We start from the raw sequence: 15,504 nt of genomic DNA on the forward strand, positions 1-15,504 counted from the left end.
TGCTAGGCATGGTCCCAGAGGAGCCGGTTTGCCATTGCCTTCCTCCAACTGTAATAGGGATGAATGATGATGACGATGATGATGTTGATGATAATGAAGACGACACAAAACTACCGAGTCATCTCCAGGGAAAATCCCTGACCCCGCCAGGAATCGAACCTGGGACCCCATGCATGGGAAGCGAGAACGCTATCACAAGACCACAAGCTGCAGACAATTTGCGTTTTTCATTGTTATTCATATTGGGATAAGAGTTGATCCAGCACACCTCACTGCAAGAAATGGCAAAAATTATTTGCTTTTTAAATTAGAAAGACAGTGTCAAGAATATTCAGAACATATTTGCATCCCAGATAAAATTCCAGCGATGTGGAAACAGTAGCCAAAAAAGGGAATGTCCAGTTTACTTTATGAAACGAATTCCAGCCGGCAGGTGTGCTTCTACTTTTCACTGACAACAGAGAAACAGGCAACAATGAAATTAAATTATTCTGCATTGTTATTCTTTCATAGCACAGTTACATCGAGTAATCTGAGTTGGTCAGTTCATTGCTCTGTGTTTAAAGGAAAAATCTTTGTTCTTGTGTGCCGTATTTAAAGTAAAAAGCCTTGTGCTCATATGCCGTATATCTTGTGCTGTCAAATTTCATTCTTAAGGCTTATTTAAACTAGCAAGTTGTTTAACAACATTAAAAAAAAATTGTCATTTGTAAGCGCAATTATTTTAAAACATGAAAGGTTAAAGTGAGTATAGAGCAAAAAATGTCGCCCCCTTAAGGTGCTGCCCCTAGGCCTGTGCCTAGTGGGCCTATATGTGCTCCGCCACTGTCTCTCCATGTAAGGAAATAAACAGGCATGAACAGCAACGCTTTCTGCTGATGACATGAGCACTCTGACTGACGGCCTATGGTGATAACCTGTCACTATTGGATGATGTGTATCCCACATCATCTTACCAGCAAATGACACTACTGACAAAATAAGACATGACAGATGAAAGTGCAAATATTAGGCAGGGTTATTATTTCTATTTACATGTGGTGGGCTCTACTGAAGGATGACCTACATTTTCAACATGGGACGGTGATCGCAGTGGCTTTGTAAGAGGAAATATCTGTTCGGGCATGAAAATAAATATATCACGGATCGCCAGTCTGCCTTAGAGATGTGCTAAGTTCCAAAGCACAAGGAGAAACAATTGAAGATTGTTCAGAAAAGATATGTAAAAATAACCTCTGTCGTTCTTTACTATACTGACTGGGGACATGATATACAGGATCAAGAAGGTATGCATGAAAATGAAATTATGTATGTTTTGTGAACAGAAAACTCACATTAATACTACTGAAATCTCACAAGTTATTTAGCAGTGATTTGAAATGTGGTGCAACAATTCTTAATAGTAATGCAAGAACTCACAGATCTGAAGTCCAACAAGAACCAAAAGCCACAACAGTCAGCAACAAAAGGTGAAGAGCAGTTAAAACATGAAAGAAAATAATCAGGCATAGATAGCATTGTTTTCCAGTGATGACATGAACACCCTGATCAAGTGCCCCAACTAACAATGCAAAATGCAACTAATTCATAGCAAATAATGTAATGTTATACGTTTCAAAACCAAATATTACACAGGTCACAAACTGAATAACCCCTAAACAGTCCTTGAAACAATTATTATCAAAGAAAAATATGATGTCAGTATGTGGAATACCTGGCTATATTTAACAGAACATTTACATTAAACATAACAACACACCATTCACTTATAAGAACATTATTTCCACACTTTTAGGACTTCAAAATCTTGTTTTAATTTTTACACAAAATAGTGTAGGATGAGACAACAGCAGTCTTGTTCTATCATCTAAAACATTATTACCTGTTGAGTACACTGCACAAGCAGTGCTACAATTGGAAAACTTCACTGACCTCTGAACAATGTGGTTAGGCATCATTAGCTTATGACAATAACGTCATGTGGCCTCAAAAACTGCAAATACACTTGGGTAACTCATCAATGAGGAATACAGTGTCTGAAGCACCGACAGTGTGCGGTGTTCGCTCTAGAAACTGTTGTCGACCACTCTTTAAACAGTCGGGCACATTGGCAACAGCCTCAAAGCATGTTCACTCCTTTATGAAGTTTGTTGTCAATAATCAACTACAGTTTGAACACAACAGTATCATTTATAAATATAATACTACACGGAGGAATGATTATCATCATCCATCACTCAGCCTTAGAGTGACACAGCATGGAGTGAGGTATTTGGCCATAAAAAACCTTGACCACTTATCAAGTGACATAAAGAATTTAATGGATAATAAAATTATCACCATTATGACCCATGGAGCACGTAAATAACTAATCAATCCAACACTAAAGCATTCAGAAAAACTGCCTTGAAATATAGATAACTATATTCACAGTAAATTTTCATAACAAACAAGAAGAAAGTTTAGACTTCATTGGTGATATTATGAACAGGCAGCAAAATTATGTACTTACTGTTTAATGCAGTCTGTGACAGGTCCATACTGGTCATCATGGATTATGCACTGAGAAGAGGAAGCATAAATCAACTTAACAACTGAGGCGAAGTGTTAAATGGTGACGGGAAAATTAAGACATATCAAAATACATCAATTAGAAAATAAACATACCAAATATACTTCATATGCTAGGTCCTTGTTTTTTATTAATGTAGTATCCCTCATCAGTTTTGTGATTGTATTCTTCGAAGCTGAAATATGATGTGTTATGTTACTAACAAATGCGTAACAAAAGTTTGAAGCACATAGCTATAAAAACAGAGGACTGTGTTCTAGAACAATTTTATTCATTGTCTGTAGTAAATTAATGGGACTATGAAATACATGAGAGCTCTAGTTTTACAGTTAACTGGAAATGAAAAGCATAAAGGCTGGTTTTTAATGCAGCGTTAACATCAAGGCCATTAGAGCACATGTGGGTAGGAAATCAACCACGCCCTCCCTTTCACACTTTGCTGCTGTGAGGGAGAGATGAGGAAGCCATGACTTGGAGGTTGAGCTGTCATACAGGTCATTGTGTCCCTGGCGTAGAATGCTTTTGTTGTGTTGCATACTTATTATCCTCTCTTCTTATTGCGGACTGAGTAGAAACAGTGGGAACATTAGGAGTGTTTATTTACAACAATGGCATTCATATGTAGTACATTTTTATTGAATATCTGTGTAAACACATTCACAATTGTAATATATTTGTCCAGTCTTATAATACAGGATAAATCAAACTATTTATGGCTGTTTCATTCTTTTCTGTGCATTTGCTGACTAAGAGATACCTCCTGCTCGTCAGGTAGCATTTTTCTGAAGAACCTGTTTCTCACCTTCTACTGCAGTGCTTCATAACTCATGGCCGTGTGCTGCTGACTCAGTCCTCCTCCTCCTGTGGTGCACCATACCTCACGGCCTCAGTCCAACTGTCCCATCTTCTTGCCCTCACACCCATGGTCAACAAGATCGTCATGTGGTCAAGCTCGCTCGGTTGGCAGATCCCTAGTCTGTCCATTCTTCTTCTTCTTCTTCTTCTGCTTCTTCTTCTGCTCACCTTGCCTCCCAATGTCTGCCTCATCTAGACTTCTTTTCCCCGCCTCATCTAAGCCGTCAGTTTGTCTAAACTTCGGGCCGAGTTTTCTCAGAAATACCATGGTCTGTACCTATTCCACAGCCCTGTGAGTTTGTAATTAACTTGCAACAACCCCATACCAAATAAAGCCAAGCGTGATTAATTAATGCCCACTCCACATCTGTCGCCAAAAGTTTTTACACCGCGTCCGTGATTTCCTGTTAGCAGATCAGGAATGAGGGAGCTTGATGTTAAGTTTCTAGAAGTAGAGTGGGCTCTTCCAACTTGTAGTACTCTGGAGTTAGAGCTGCAAGCTGAAAAGATCTCAGACCAGGGAACTCGGTACACAAAGGAAATATGTCTCCAAATAGGAAGTACAAAGGAAGGATTATGATGAACTGCAACTTATGAGGTACTGAGAATAGAACTGAGACGCTGAGAAAACACAGAGGCATCGCTACCCTATGCAACTAGGTCCCGTGAAACTCTTAAGTCCCACCCTGAGGGTAGAATGGCACAGAGACAACGTCAGAAGCTGAGTCTAAATCAGAATCCCTATAGACAGCTAAGCTGTCATTTACATATGCTAGTGTGACATTTCCACAACCTCTGGGGTAACTCCTATTGCTCCGAATGCCTTCCAACCTTTATCCTGACTAATTGATATGGACGCTTACCTCCGTACCGTACTGCAATTTATTCGCAATAGCAGGCAGGTCATGCTTGTTATAGGTATGGCACTTAAGTTAAACTGGTAGTTCATGATGTTTATTACATCACTGGGTCTTAGGGGCATATTATAGGCAAGATTATTTCAAAACTACATCACAACTGTGTTATTCACAAATAGTTTCAAGCAGCAATGCACAGATTTCTGACAGAGATGGAATATCTAACTACTGTTTTCTGTTATGTGTTTCTGTGCACCACGCAATGGTTCACTACATCCGAGTGGCTGCCTTTCTCTTATTTTACATACTTTACCTATTACTTTCATATTGCAAGACAAGTTAGTGGTACATACAATTAATGTGTGTCTAGTCATCTCACTGCTGACTGAGAGACATCTTAAATAAATGAAATCACATGTGCATTAAGTAAGTAAACTTCTAATTAGTGCTAGTCTTCCATTTTCATTTGGTCATCAGTTACCTACAGGTATGACTAATGTAGTGTTGTCCTGAAATCATTTAGTAAAATTAATTGAGTTATATGTAATGATTACTTTTCAAGAAATTTTTTCTTGTAATCGCTACTTTTAGAAAGTGTTAGTTGAACTTCTTACCTGCTTATTCAAATAAAATAGTAATCGTTACAATATTGGACTCATTACTTTGTAACAGTCGTAAGTCATTCTTTCTCACACATATCATGCAGGCGACGAAATATATGTCATCTATATATTCATGAGAATGAGGCTTGAGTATTTCTGTTTCCTTACTTAAGAAATTACTTTGAGTTAAATGGTGCAGAAAGCAAAGAAAATATGACTGTAAAATGTAAGCTTTGTATGGAAAATAAATTTTTAAGTCTCCCTGGAGTATGGCACACAGTTAAAGGAAGCATTTACAGATAAGCAATTACAATTTGCAAATATATTATGTAATATTAAAGTTACAAATTATAACACATGCACATTCTCCTGCCAAGAGATGCCACAATTTTCCAAGAAATACATTGCTAAGGAAACAGTGCTACTATAAAATGTTACTAAATGATTAATATAATGATTATTATTTACTTCAATACAAATATAATAAATGATAAAACGTAATCATTTTATGAACAATCACACAATTTTTGGTTCTATTTTGCACAGGATTCATCCAACAAAGTTATCTAAACTGTAACAATTCACCTGATATGTAACAATTCTTACAATGGAGGAATAAAAGGAAATTTGATTTTCTAACTGAAGGTAAAGGTGCAAAGAACACAAGCTACACCGTCCTTCACAAATAACGCTACAATCAAAAGTACTGTCAACAAACTAGTTTTAGATTTTGTTTGCCATTCTGTTCAGCCCTTTACAGTGGTAGAACAAGAGTCATTCATAAATTTAATAAAGGATTGGGCACCAAACAGGATAACGATGTGTAGAGCGGCTGTTGCTGTACGAATGAAAGTAAGGTGCAATAATAGACATGTGGAAGACCTTTGTTTTGATTGGTTTGATGGAGAGACACCACATAGAAAATCTGTTACGCTTCTTTTAAAGAGACTTGTGGGGACCCATACGTACAATTTTCTGGCTGTTGCTATTGAGAGCATACATTGTTGTTTAATATTCATAACAACGTGGTGTCTTGTGTAACAGGTAATTGTAGCAATCTGGTCAAAGTTTTCACATACCACTTAATTTAAACAATTTTTGTTTTCTTTTTCTTCATACATAATGATTCTGTTATACTTTTACAAATATCAACTTTCCATTTCTTTTAACGATACTTGGCATGAAATGTGGTGAAGATGACGTTGAGGCATTTGAGGAACCGGAAGATATGGAGTTCGTTCAAGCAGCACCCAGTCTGGATGAGGATGTGAATGAGTTCCAATACAACTTGTCATCTCATCAGCAGTGTGTTGCATGTACACTTAATCTGATGGCAGGACAGATAAACAGAAATTCTCTTGTGCATTTTCAACTTTTCCCGGCATAATGAATAGTCCATTAAATTTCGGACACGCAGCTGTGCAAATAAAATTTCTTACACTGATATTTCGGCCCTGTATTGTCCAGCCCTCCTCAGAGTGAGTCACAAGACTGACGACAAGGTGCCAAGCACAGCCTTATACGCACCACCAATGGTGGTATGCGCCTGCAAGTCACAGTTACTGGTCAGCAGCAAAGAGATATTCTTACACATGCGCCACCTGTGGTGAAGGCGTACAGACATTTGATTTGCTTATCGATGTATGTTCAGCAGCGATGACACCATGACAACTTCCCAGTAGTTTAATTATCCCAAGAGCTGGATTTCAGGCTTTGTCCAAACTAAAACCGTTATCTCTTTTTATTAAATAATTATTAGCTAATCTAATCTCTATAGCTGCCTCAAAGACAGAATCCCAGAAGGAAGAGGGGATGATACAATCTTCAAATCACTGTAGTTCATGGAACGCCTTGTATCAATACAATGTTCGACCACAGGTGACTTGTCTGGTTGCCGTGAATGTGTGTATCTTTGATGTTCCACATACCTCTCATGCACGGTGCATTTTGTTTAACCTATGTATGACTTCCCACAATTTCCACAAGGACTCTGATACACACTCACCTTACAAAGCAATAAATTGTCCGTTACACACCCGAGTAAAGCTGAACTTTCATGGGAGGTTGGAAGATCACCTTAACGCAGTGTTTCTCGAGAACATGGCCTAACTTTGAGGAAAGAGCACCCACGTATGGCAAAAACACACTTGATTCCCCATCACATACCTGCATACTGCATTTCACACTGAATGTTCTACGAATTTGCTGTGGAGAAAATCCATTCACTTTAAAAATGCTCTTGAGGTACGTGAGCTCTTCTTCCAACTTATCTTTATCGATACACATTGCACCCTATGCACTAAGGTCTTAAGGACACTTATGGTCTGGGGTGATGATAGCTACTGGCATGTAGATACAGATTTGTATGTGTAGGATTATGATATATGGCATGTCCTAATATGCCATCAACTTCACGGCGAACAGCAACATCAAAAAGGAGAGGCAGCTGTCTTTTTCTATTTCCATAGTAAATTTGATACTAGCATGGATAGAATTCAAATGCTCAAGAAAACAATGTAATTCATCCATCCCATGTGGTCATGCTACAAATGTGTCATCCATGTACCTCCAAAAGACTGCTGGTTTAAAACTTGCTGAGCCTAGTGCCTTGTCCTCGAAATTTTCCATGAATAAATTAGCTACCAGAGGGGAGAGGGGAGCCTCCCACAGCAACCCTATAAATCTACTGATAAAATTCACCATTAAACTGAAAATAAGATGATAAAAACACTTGTTCAAATAAGGCCAAGATGGTCTTATAAAAATGTTGGCCAATATGAGATAAAGAGCCCTTTAAAGGTACCTTGGTACATAATGATTCCACGTCAAAACTAACAAGCACATCAGTACTATTTAGCATGACATTGCTAAGTCTGAATAAAATCCATAGAATTACGAATGTGGTGACTACATTTTGCTACCGATGGTTTTAATAAGGAAGCTAAATATTTGGCAGACATTTGCATTGTCAAGCTTTATGGAATAAACAAAAAAGTAATGTGATGGCTGATTCCATAAACTGCCTGTAACTCCTACTGCTAATGGAACAACACATATAACAGTATTAAATATCTGGAGTCTGCAATAAGAAAGTACAGCCTAGATGCACTAGATGTCCTGATGGACAGCACTCAGCTAGTAAGCTTTCAACCAGTAGGCGTGGCATTTCTGAATGACTATATCATGGTAAGTTTTGAATGTATTACAATTACAATATAAAACATACACAATTAAACTATTTGCATATTACGGGGTTAATGAATTTTAATGAAATAAGTTTCTTTTCACGTCATGATGCCTATTGCAGCAGAACTGAGTATTTTGCAATGTGAAAGGAATTGCTTCCTGTACCAAATGTTTGCTACAGGAACTCTCTCAAAAGTAATTACAGTTTCTTATTGTATTGCAACCTTCTTGCAAAAGCCATATCAGAAGGGGTACAAAAAGGTTTAGCCCCATCATGCTAGATAAGAAGCTAACTATAGCAGCAGGTTTGATCCCAGCACCAAAATTTTCCTGGTTGTAAGAATGTAAGAAGAAAGAAGGCATTTCTTTCTTACATGGAGAACTGCTTACAACCTATAGGACATAGTGTGGCACACCATTGTCTCAGAAAACTGAAGAGAGCTCTGAAGGAAGCAACGAAGAAGCTATGCTTTTCAACACCATTTCTTCAGCAGCACTCCCTGCTGTGTTGTATGAGGCAGCTACATACTTCTCCTGTAATTCACCTAAAGTTCTCATGGAGTACAGTCCATTACAAAGATTACTTTTTAAAACTAAATGTAGGGATAACCACACCCTGTGCCTGAAATGCAAGCAAAGAGATTCTTTCATCAAAAAGGGCCAGGTTCAGGAAATGCAGCTTTTTTGCAATGTCAGTGATAATCTAAAACTATAAATGGATACCGAGTATGTTCCTAATTTGTGTATTCGTTCCTTCATTTTCATCATTTCTTTTGTTTGTAAAAGAGAATGCTGCCTGTTGAACAATGTACCCAGTCGCTAGTTGGGTAAGGTGATAGTGAAGTGGGCCTGAATGGGTTGGAATAAGGGATATTGGATTCTTTTGTTTTGTATAATCAATTTGTTTTCCTTTAAACAACGGAAAATCCAGGATGAACTGTAACAATATTATGAGAAGGAAAGTTGCTACTCACCATATAGCGGAGATGCTGAGTCGCAGATAGGCTCAACAAAAAGACTCTCACAATTATAGCTTTCGGCCATTAAGGCCATTGTCAACAATAGTTGAAACCACAGTTTCAGTTGCCTGAGACTGCAGTTGTGTGTGTGAGTTGCATTTGAGTGAGAGAGTGTGCATGTGCATATGTGTGTCTATTGTTGATGAAGGCCTTCATGGCCGAAAGCTATAATTGTGAGAGTTTATTTGTTGCGCCTATCTGCGACTCAGCATCTCCACTATATGGTGAGTAGCAAATTTCCTTCTCATAATATTGTTCTCTTTTAATATGTTTTATATTTGCTCCATGCAGTCTTTCAATTACTAGTTTTAAGTTAGGTTGTTAATACACTCAGCTGAAAAAGTAATGTAATTTGTAACTGTAATTACACTAACTATTTTTTGGGAATGTAATTTGTACTTGTAATTAAGAACATAATTTGCACAAGCCTCTGTAACTGAATCCAATTACTTCTTTTGAGTACTTTTGCCAACATCACTGTTTTCTTTATATTTTCGCACTCTTTTCACATTTTCATTTAGCAACACCTACAGCCACGTCTGAAAGCACCATACATGTTAGTGTTTTTTCTGTTGGAAATGGAGAAATACTTTATAAGTCCCTCCCCTCCCCACTTCCAGATGAAAACTGAAATTTAATGTAATTCATACCTCACAAACACATTTTTATGGTTACTCTATTTGGTCAAAACAAAACTAGCTGTCTTTAATATCTGCCTTGGTTTTGTAAAAATATTTAATAGATGTCTGCTTATCTCTGTATTAATATATTCTTATTCTTGGTTGTCTGCAGAAATTTATTCAACAGTGTACAATATCCTCAAATTGCTTTTCTTAAAAAATATAACTGTTTTGGAGAGTTTAGTAGGTGTCACACCATAAGAACAAGATTTGACAGGGCTACACAAAACTTTTGATTAAATAATCAGTATATTTTCTTAGTATACACAAAGTAAATTATTTTACTATTAACATAATATGAGTAACTGCTATTTTGAGTTAATGAGTTAAAATTAGATTCCCTTGTGATTAACTTCAACCTATACAATGAGTTAGTAAATAAAGCTAGAAAGCAATCATGCTGGTTTGTGATTTCACCTTGACACAAAACACGTATTTTTTGTTTAATGAATTCTCCAAACTAGTTTTGGCTACATACTGTCACCATCAGCTGATTTCTTTCTTCTAAAACATGAAAAAGTTAGCACTGTTACAATACAAGCTGGCTGCCAAATCTGCCATCTGACTCTGTACGTTGTGTGTGTCAAATACAAGCCTTGCTATCATATGAAATACAGGGTGAACATTAATAAAACTGACAAACCACTGAGACAGATTCTTGACTGGAAATGGAGGAAGAAAGGTCCTATGAACACGTGTCCGGAAATACATCGTTGACATGGTAGATGGCACTGACAGATATGACAGTTCCTCTGACCACATGACATGTGTTCGTTGTGTGTTGCAGGCTGTGTGATTGATGTAGCATACTGTAAGCAGTTGGTGGGGACGCTTGCATGCCTCAGCAATACAGATAGCCGTACCCTAGGTGCAACCACAATGGAGGGGTATCTGTTGAAAGGTCAGACAAATGTGTGGTTCCCGAAGAGGGGCAGCAGCCTTTTCAGTAGTTGCAGGGACAACAGTCTGGATGATTGACCGATTTGGCCTTGTAACACTAACCAAAACGGCCTTGCTGTGCTGGTACTGCGAACGGCTGAAAGCAAGGGGAAACTACAGCCATAATTCTTCCTGAGGGCAAGCAGCTTTACTGTATGGTTAAATGATGATGGCGTCCTCTTGGGTAAAAAAATTCCGGAGGTAAAATAGTCCCCCATTTGGATCTCCGGGCGGGGACTACTGAAGAGGACGTCATTATCAGGAGAAAGAAAACTGGCGTTCTACGGATCGGAGTGTGGAATGTCAAATCCCTTAATCGGGCAGGTAGGTTAGAAAATTTAAAAAGGGAAATGGATAGGTTAAAGTTAGATATAGTGGGAATTAGTGAAGTTCAGTGGCAGGAGGAACAAGACTTTTGGTCAGGTGAATACAGGGTTATAAATACAAAGTCAAATAGGGGTAATGCAGGAGTAGGTTTAATAATGAATAAAAAAATAGGAATGCGGGTAAGCTACTACAAACATCATAGTGAACGCATTATTGTGGCCAAGATAGACACGAAGCCCACACCTACTACAGTAGTATAAGTTTATATGCCAACTTGCTCTGCAGATAACGAAGAAATTGAAGAAATGTATGATGACTTAAAAGAAATATTCAGATAGTGAAGGGAGACGAAAATTTAATAGTCATGGGTGACTGGAATTCGATAGTAGGAAAAGGAAGAGAATTTTGCACAGAGCATAACTTAATCATAGCTAACACTTGGTTCAAGAATCATAAAAGAAGATTGTATACATGGAAGAAGCCTGGAGATACTGACAGGTTTCAGATAGATTACGTAATGGTGAGGCAGAGATTTAGGAACCAGGTTATAAAATGTAAGGCATTTCCAGGGGCAGACGTGGACTCGGACAACAATCTATTGGTTATGAACTGTAGATTAAAACTGAAGAAATTGCAAAAAGGTGGGAATTTAAGGATGGTGGTGGTCGTTGTTAGGATGTTTAAGGGGGACTAAACAGCTAAGGTCATCAGTCCCCCATTCCAAAAACAGGCGAGACATTAAGGCGCGGAGCAGATAAAACCCCTAGGGGAAGGATACTCCCCCCCAGGCCCTAAAAGAACACAAATGCGGTAACGAATACGACAGACACGAAGAGGACAGATGAACACCAGACAGAAAGAAACAGAAGAAAAGAAGATGGCCGGAGACTGGTTGACTGACCACGACAACAAAAAAGGGAAAGAGTCAGCCAACTGATTACACACTAAAAGCTGCAACCAAATATGAGAGACTCGAGGACAAGAGACACACAAAGGGAAAGGTGCAGGACCACTCTAAATGGAACCATAAAAAGGACTAGCACGGATAAAATGTAAAACACTGTCAGCCATGGAGGCATCGTCGCATAAAATCAAAGGCAAGGTGCCCGGGAGATTAAAAGACTGCCGAAGGGTGCGCAGTCGGGGACACTCCAATAAAACGTGGGCGACCATCAGCCGGGACCCACACCGACACAAGGGGGGGATCCTCCTGACGTAAAAGATGGCTGTGCGTCAGGTATGTATGGCCGATGCGGAGCCGACACAGGATGACAGAGTCCCTGCGAGAAGACCACAGGGAGGAGCGCCACACATCGGTCGTCTCCTTGACAGCCCGCAGTTTATTCTGGGCTGTCATGCCATGCCACTCAACAGACCACACCCCAAGCACCTTACGGTGCAACACCAGCTGCAGGTCGCGAGCTGTGAGGCCGATCTCCAAAGCTGGGGCGTCGATCGCCCCTTTGGCCAGCCTGTCAACACGTTCATTCCCCGGGATGCCAACGTGACCTGGCGTCCAAACCAAGACCACCGAACGACCAGAGCGGGCAATGGCGGAAACAGACTCCTGAATAGAGGACACCAGAGGAGAAGAGGGATAGCAGCGGTCGATGGCCTGAAGGCTGCTCAGGGAGTCACTGCAGATGACGACGGACCTACCTGAGCAAAAACGCATATGCTCAAGAGCGCGCAAGATGGCCACCAGCTCTGCAGCAAAAATACTGCAGCCAGCCGGCAAGGAGCGTTGCTCAACATGGGCAGCGTGAGCAAAAGCGTAGGCAGTGCGACCATCAACCAGGGAACCATCAGTGTAGACAGGCTCACAGCCCGGAAATGATTCGAGGAGCGCAAGAAAACGGCGACGGAGGGCCACAGGCGGAACCGAGTCCTTAGGTCCCTGTGCCAAATCCAGACGGACGGACGGCCGGGACAAACACCAGGGAGGCGTAGGTGTACGGACCCAGAAGGGAGGCAGAAGAGGGAACGACCCCAGTTCTGACAGCAGGGACTGGACACGGACAGCTACAGAAAGCCCAGACCTAGGTCGCCGTTCGGGCAGATGGAGGACCATGGCAGGGAAAAGCAGGCGACGATTGGGATGGCCTGGCGAGCAATGCATGTCGACAGCATAGTCGGCGAGCAGTCGATGGCGGTGAATCCGCAGCGGGGGAACCCCGGCCTCCACCAGTAGACTATCCAAGGGGCTGGTACGAAAAGCGCCAGTTGGAAGCCGAACCCCACAGTGGTGTATGGGGTCTAACAACTTCAACACTGAGGGTGATGCAGACCCATAGGCCGGGCTCCCATAATCAAGCCGGGACTGCACAAGGGCTCTGTACAATCGCAGCAGCGTGCAGCGATCTGCACCCCAAGACGTATGGCTAAGGCAGCGGTGGGCGTTGAGGTGCCGCCAGCATTTTTGCTTCAGCTGAGTAATATGAGGAACCCATGTGAGCCGGGCATCAAACACGAGTCCCAAGAAGCGGCAAGTGTCCACCACTTCAAGCAGGTGGCCGTCGAGGTAAAGTTCAGGATGAGGGTGGACCGTCCGACGCCTGCAGAAGTGCATAACTCGAGTCTTGGCTGCAGAGAACTGAAAACCATGAGTCAGAGTCCATGATGCTGCCTTGCGAACGGCGACTTGCAGCCTGCGTTCGGCGACTCCCGTAGTCGTGGAGCTAAATGAGATGCAGAAGTCGTCGGCATACAAAGAAGGAGACACCGACGACCCCACGGCTGCAGCCAGACCATTAATGGCCACTAGAAATAAGGAGACGCTCAACACCGAGCCCTGCGGGACCCCATTTTCCTGTATATAAGATGAACTAGAGGCGGCACCGACTTGCACCCGGAAAGAGCGGCGCAATAAAAAGGTTTGAAGAAAAGCCGGGAGCCGACCACGAAGACCCCACTCATACAACGTGGCGAGGATGTGATGCCTCCATGTGGTGTCATATGCCTTCCGCAGATCGAAAAATACAGCAACGAGATGCTGACGTCGGGCAAAGGCCGTACGAATAGCAGATTCCAGCCGCACCAAATTGTCCGTGGCAGACCGGCCCCAACGGAAGCCACCCTGGGATGGAGCGAGGAGACCGCGCGACTCAAGGACCCAACACAAACACCGCCCCACCATACGTTCGAGCAATTTGCACAAAACGTTGGTGAGGGTAATAGGACGATAGCTGTCCACCGCCTGTGGGTCCGCACCGGGCTTCAAGATGGGGACAATAACACCCTCTCGCCATTGCGACGGGAACACGCCCTCGCTCCAAATGCGGTTAAAGATGGTGAGGATGTGTCTCTGGCAGTCCCTGGAGAGATGCTTCAGCATCTGTGCGTGGATGCAGTCTGGGCCTGGTGCTGTATCAGGGCAATCGGCGAGGGCAGCGAGGAATTCCCTCTCGCTGAAAGGAGCATTGTATTCTTCAGAACGACACGTGCGGAACGATGACGGCGTCTGCTCGGCACGCTCCTTGAGAGAGCGAAAGGTGGGGGGATAAGTTGCAGTGGCAGAGCTGTTAGCGAAGTGCGCAGCAAGGTGTTCAGCAATGGCGGCAGCGTCCGTGCAGACAGCGCCGGCCAGGGAGATCCCAGGGACACCCGTAGGGTTCTGGGATCCATAAATCCGCCGGATCCGGGACCACACGAGCGAGGGGGAGAGACGGGAGCCCAGGGATGAGACGTACCTCTCCCAGCACTCCTGCTTACGCCGTGCAATAAGACGACGGGCGAAGGCACGGAGCCTCTTAAAGGCGATGAGGGTTTCCAGAGACGGGTGCCGCCTATGACGCTGAAGAGCCCGCCTACGGTCGCAAATAGCCTCAGCAATCTGCGGCGACCACCAGGGGACAGCCTTCCTCCGAGGGAGGCCAGAAGAACGGGGGATGGAAGCCTCGGCCGCTGAAATGACGGACGTGGTTAAAACACGGACCACCTCGTCAATGTCACCCTGTGGGGGAGACTCAATGGTTGCAGCGGAAGTAAAAGCCGACCAGTCAGCCCTATGGAGAGCCCAGCGGGGCAGGCGCCCAGAAGAATGACACTGGGGCAGTGACAAATAGATGGGAAAATGGTCACCACCACACAGGTCAGGATACACTCTCCAGTGGAGAGATGGGACAAGTCCAGGGCTGCAAATAGAGAGATCGATGGCCGAGAACGAGCCATGGGCCACACTGAAATGCATGGGAGCACCGGTGTTCAAGAGGCTAAGGTCGAGCTGAGCCAACACATGCTCCACGGCCCGACCGCGGTCATCGGAAACAGTCCCACCCCATAGAGGGTTGTGGGCATTGAAATTGCCCAGCAGCAAAAAAGGTGGCAGCAGTTGGGCTATCAGAGCAGCCAGGACATGCTGCGCGACAGCACCATCAGGTGGAAGGTAAATACTGCAGACGGTAATAGCCTGTGGCGTCCACACCCGAACAGCGACAGCCTCTAAAGCTGTATGTAGAGGTACAAACT

General features: G+C 42.6%; 1 protein-coding gene across 1 annotated transcript in view; it reads right to left on the reverse strand.

Annotated features, from left to right (window-relative positions):
* LOC126188927 (CDAN1-interacting nuclease 1) overlaps window positions 1-15,504 on the reverse strand; it is a 155,108-nt gene that overhangs the window by 69,559 nt on the left and 70,045 nt on the right. Inside the window, exons 4-5 of the mRNA XM_049930648.1 lie at window positions 2,668-2,747; window positions 2,513-2,562 (exon numbers count right to left, since the gene is read on the reverse strand). Coding sequence (XP_049786605.1) covers window positions 2,513-2,562; window positions 2,668-2,747 — 130 coding nt within the window. The remainder of the gene's footprint in view (window positions 1-2,512; window positions 2,563-2,667; window positions 2,748-15,504) is intronic.

This window comes from Schistocerca cancellata, chromosome 5 (genome assembly GCF_023864275.1).
Source record: "Schistocerca cancellata isolate TAMUIC-IGC-003103 chromosome 5, iqSchCanc2.1, whole genome shotgun sequence".
In the NCBI taxonomy this organism is placed as follows: Eukaryota; Metazoa; Arthropoda; class Insecta; order Orthoptera; family Acrididae; genus Schistocerca; species Schistocerca cancellata.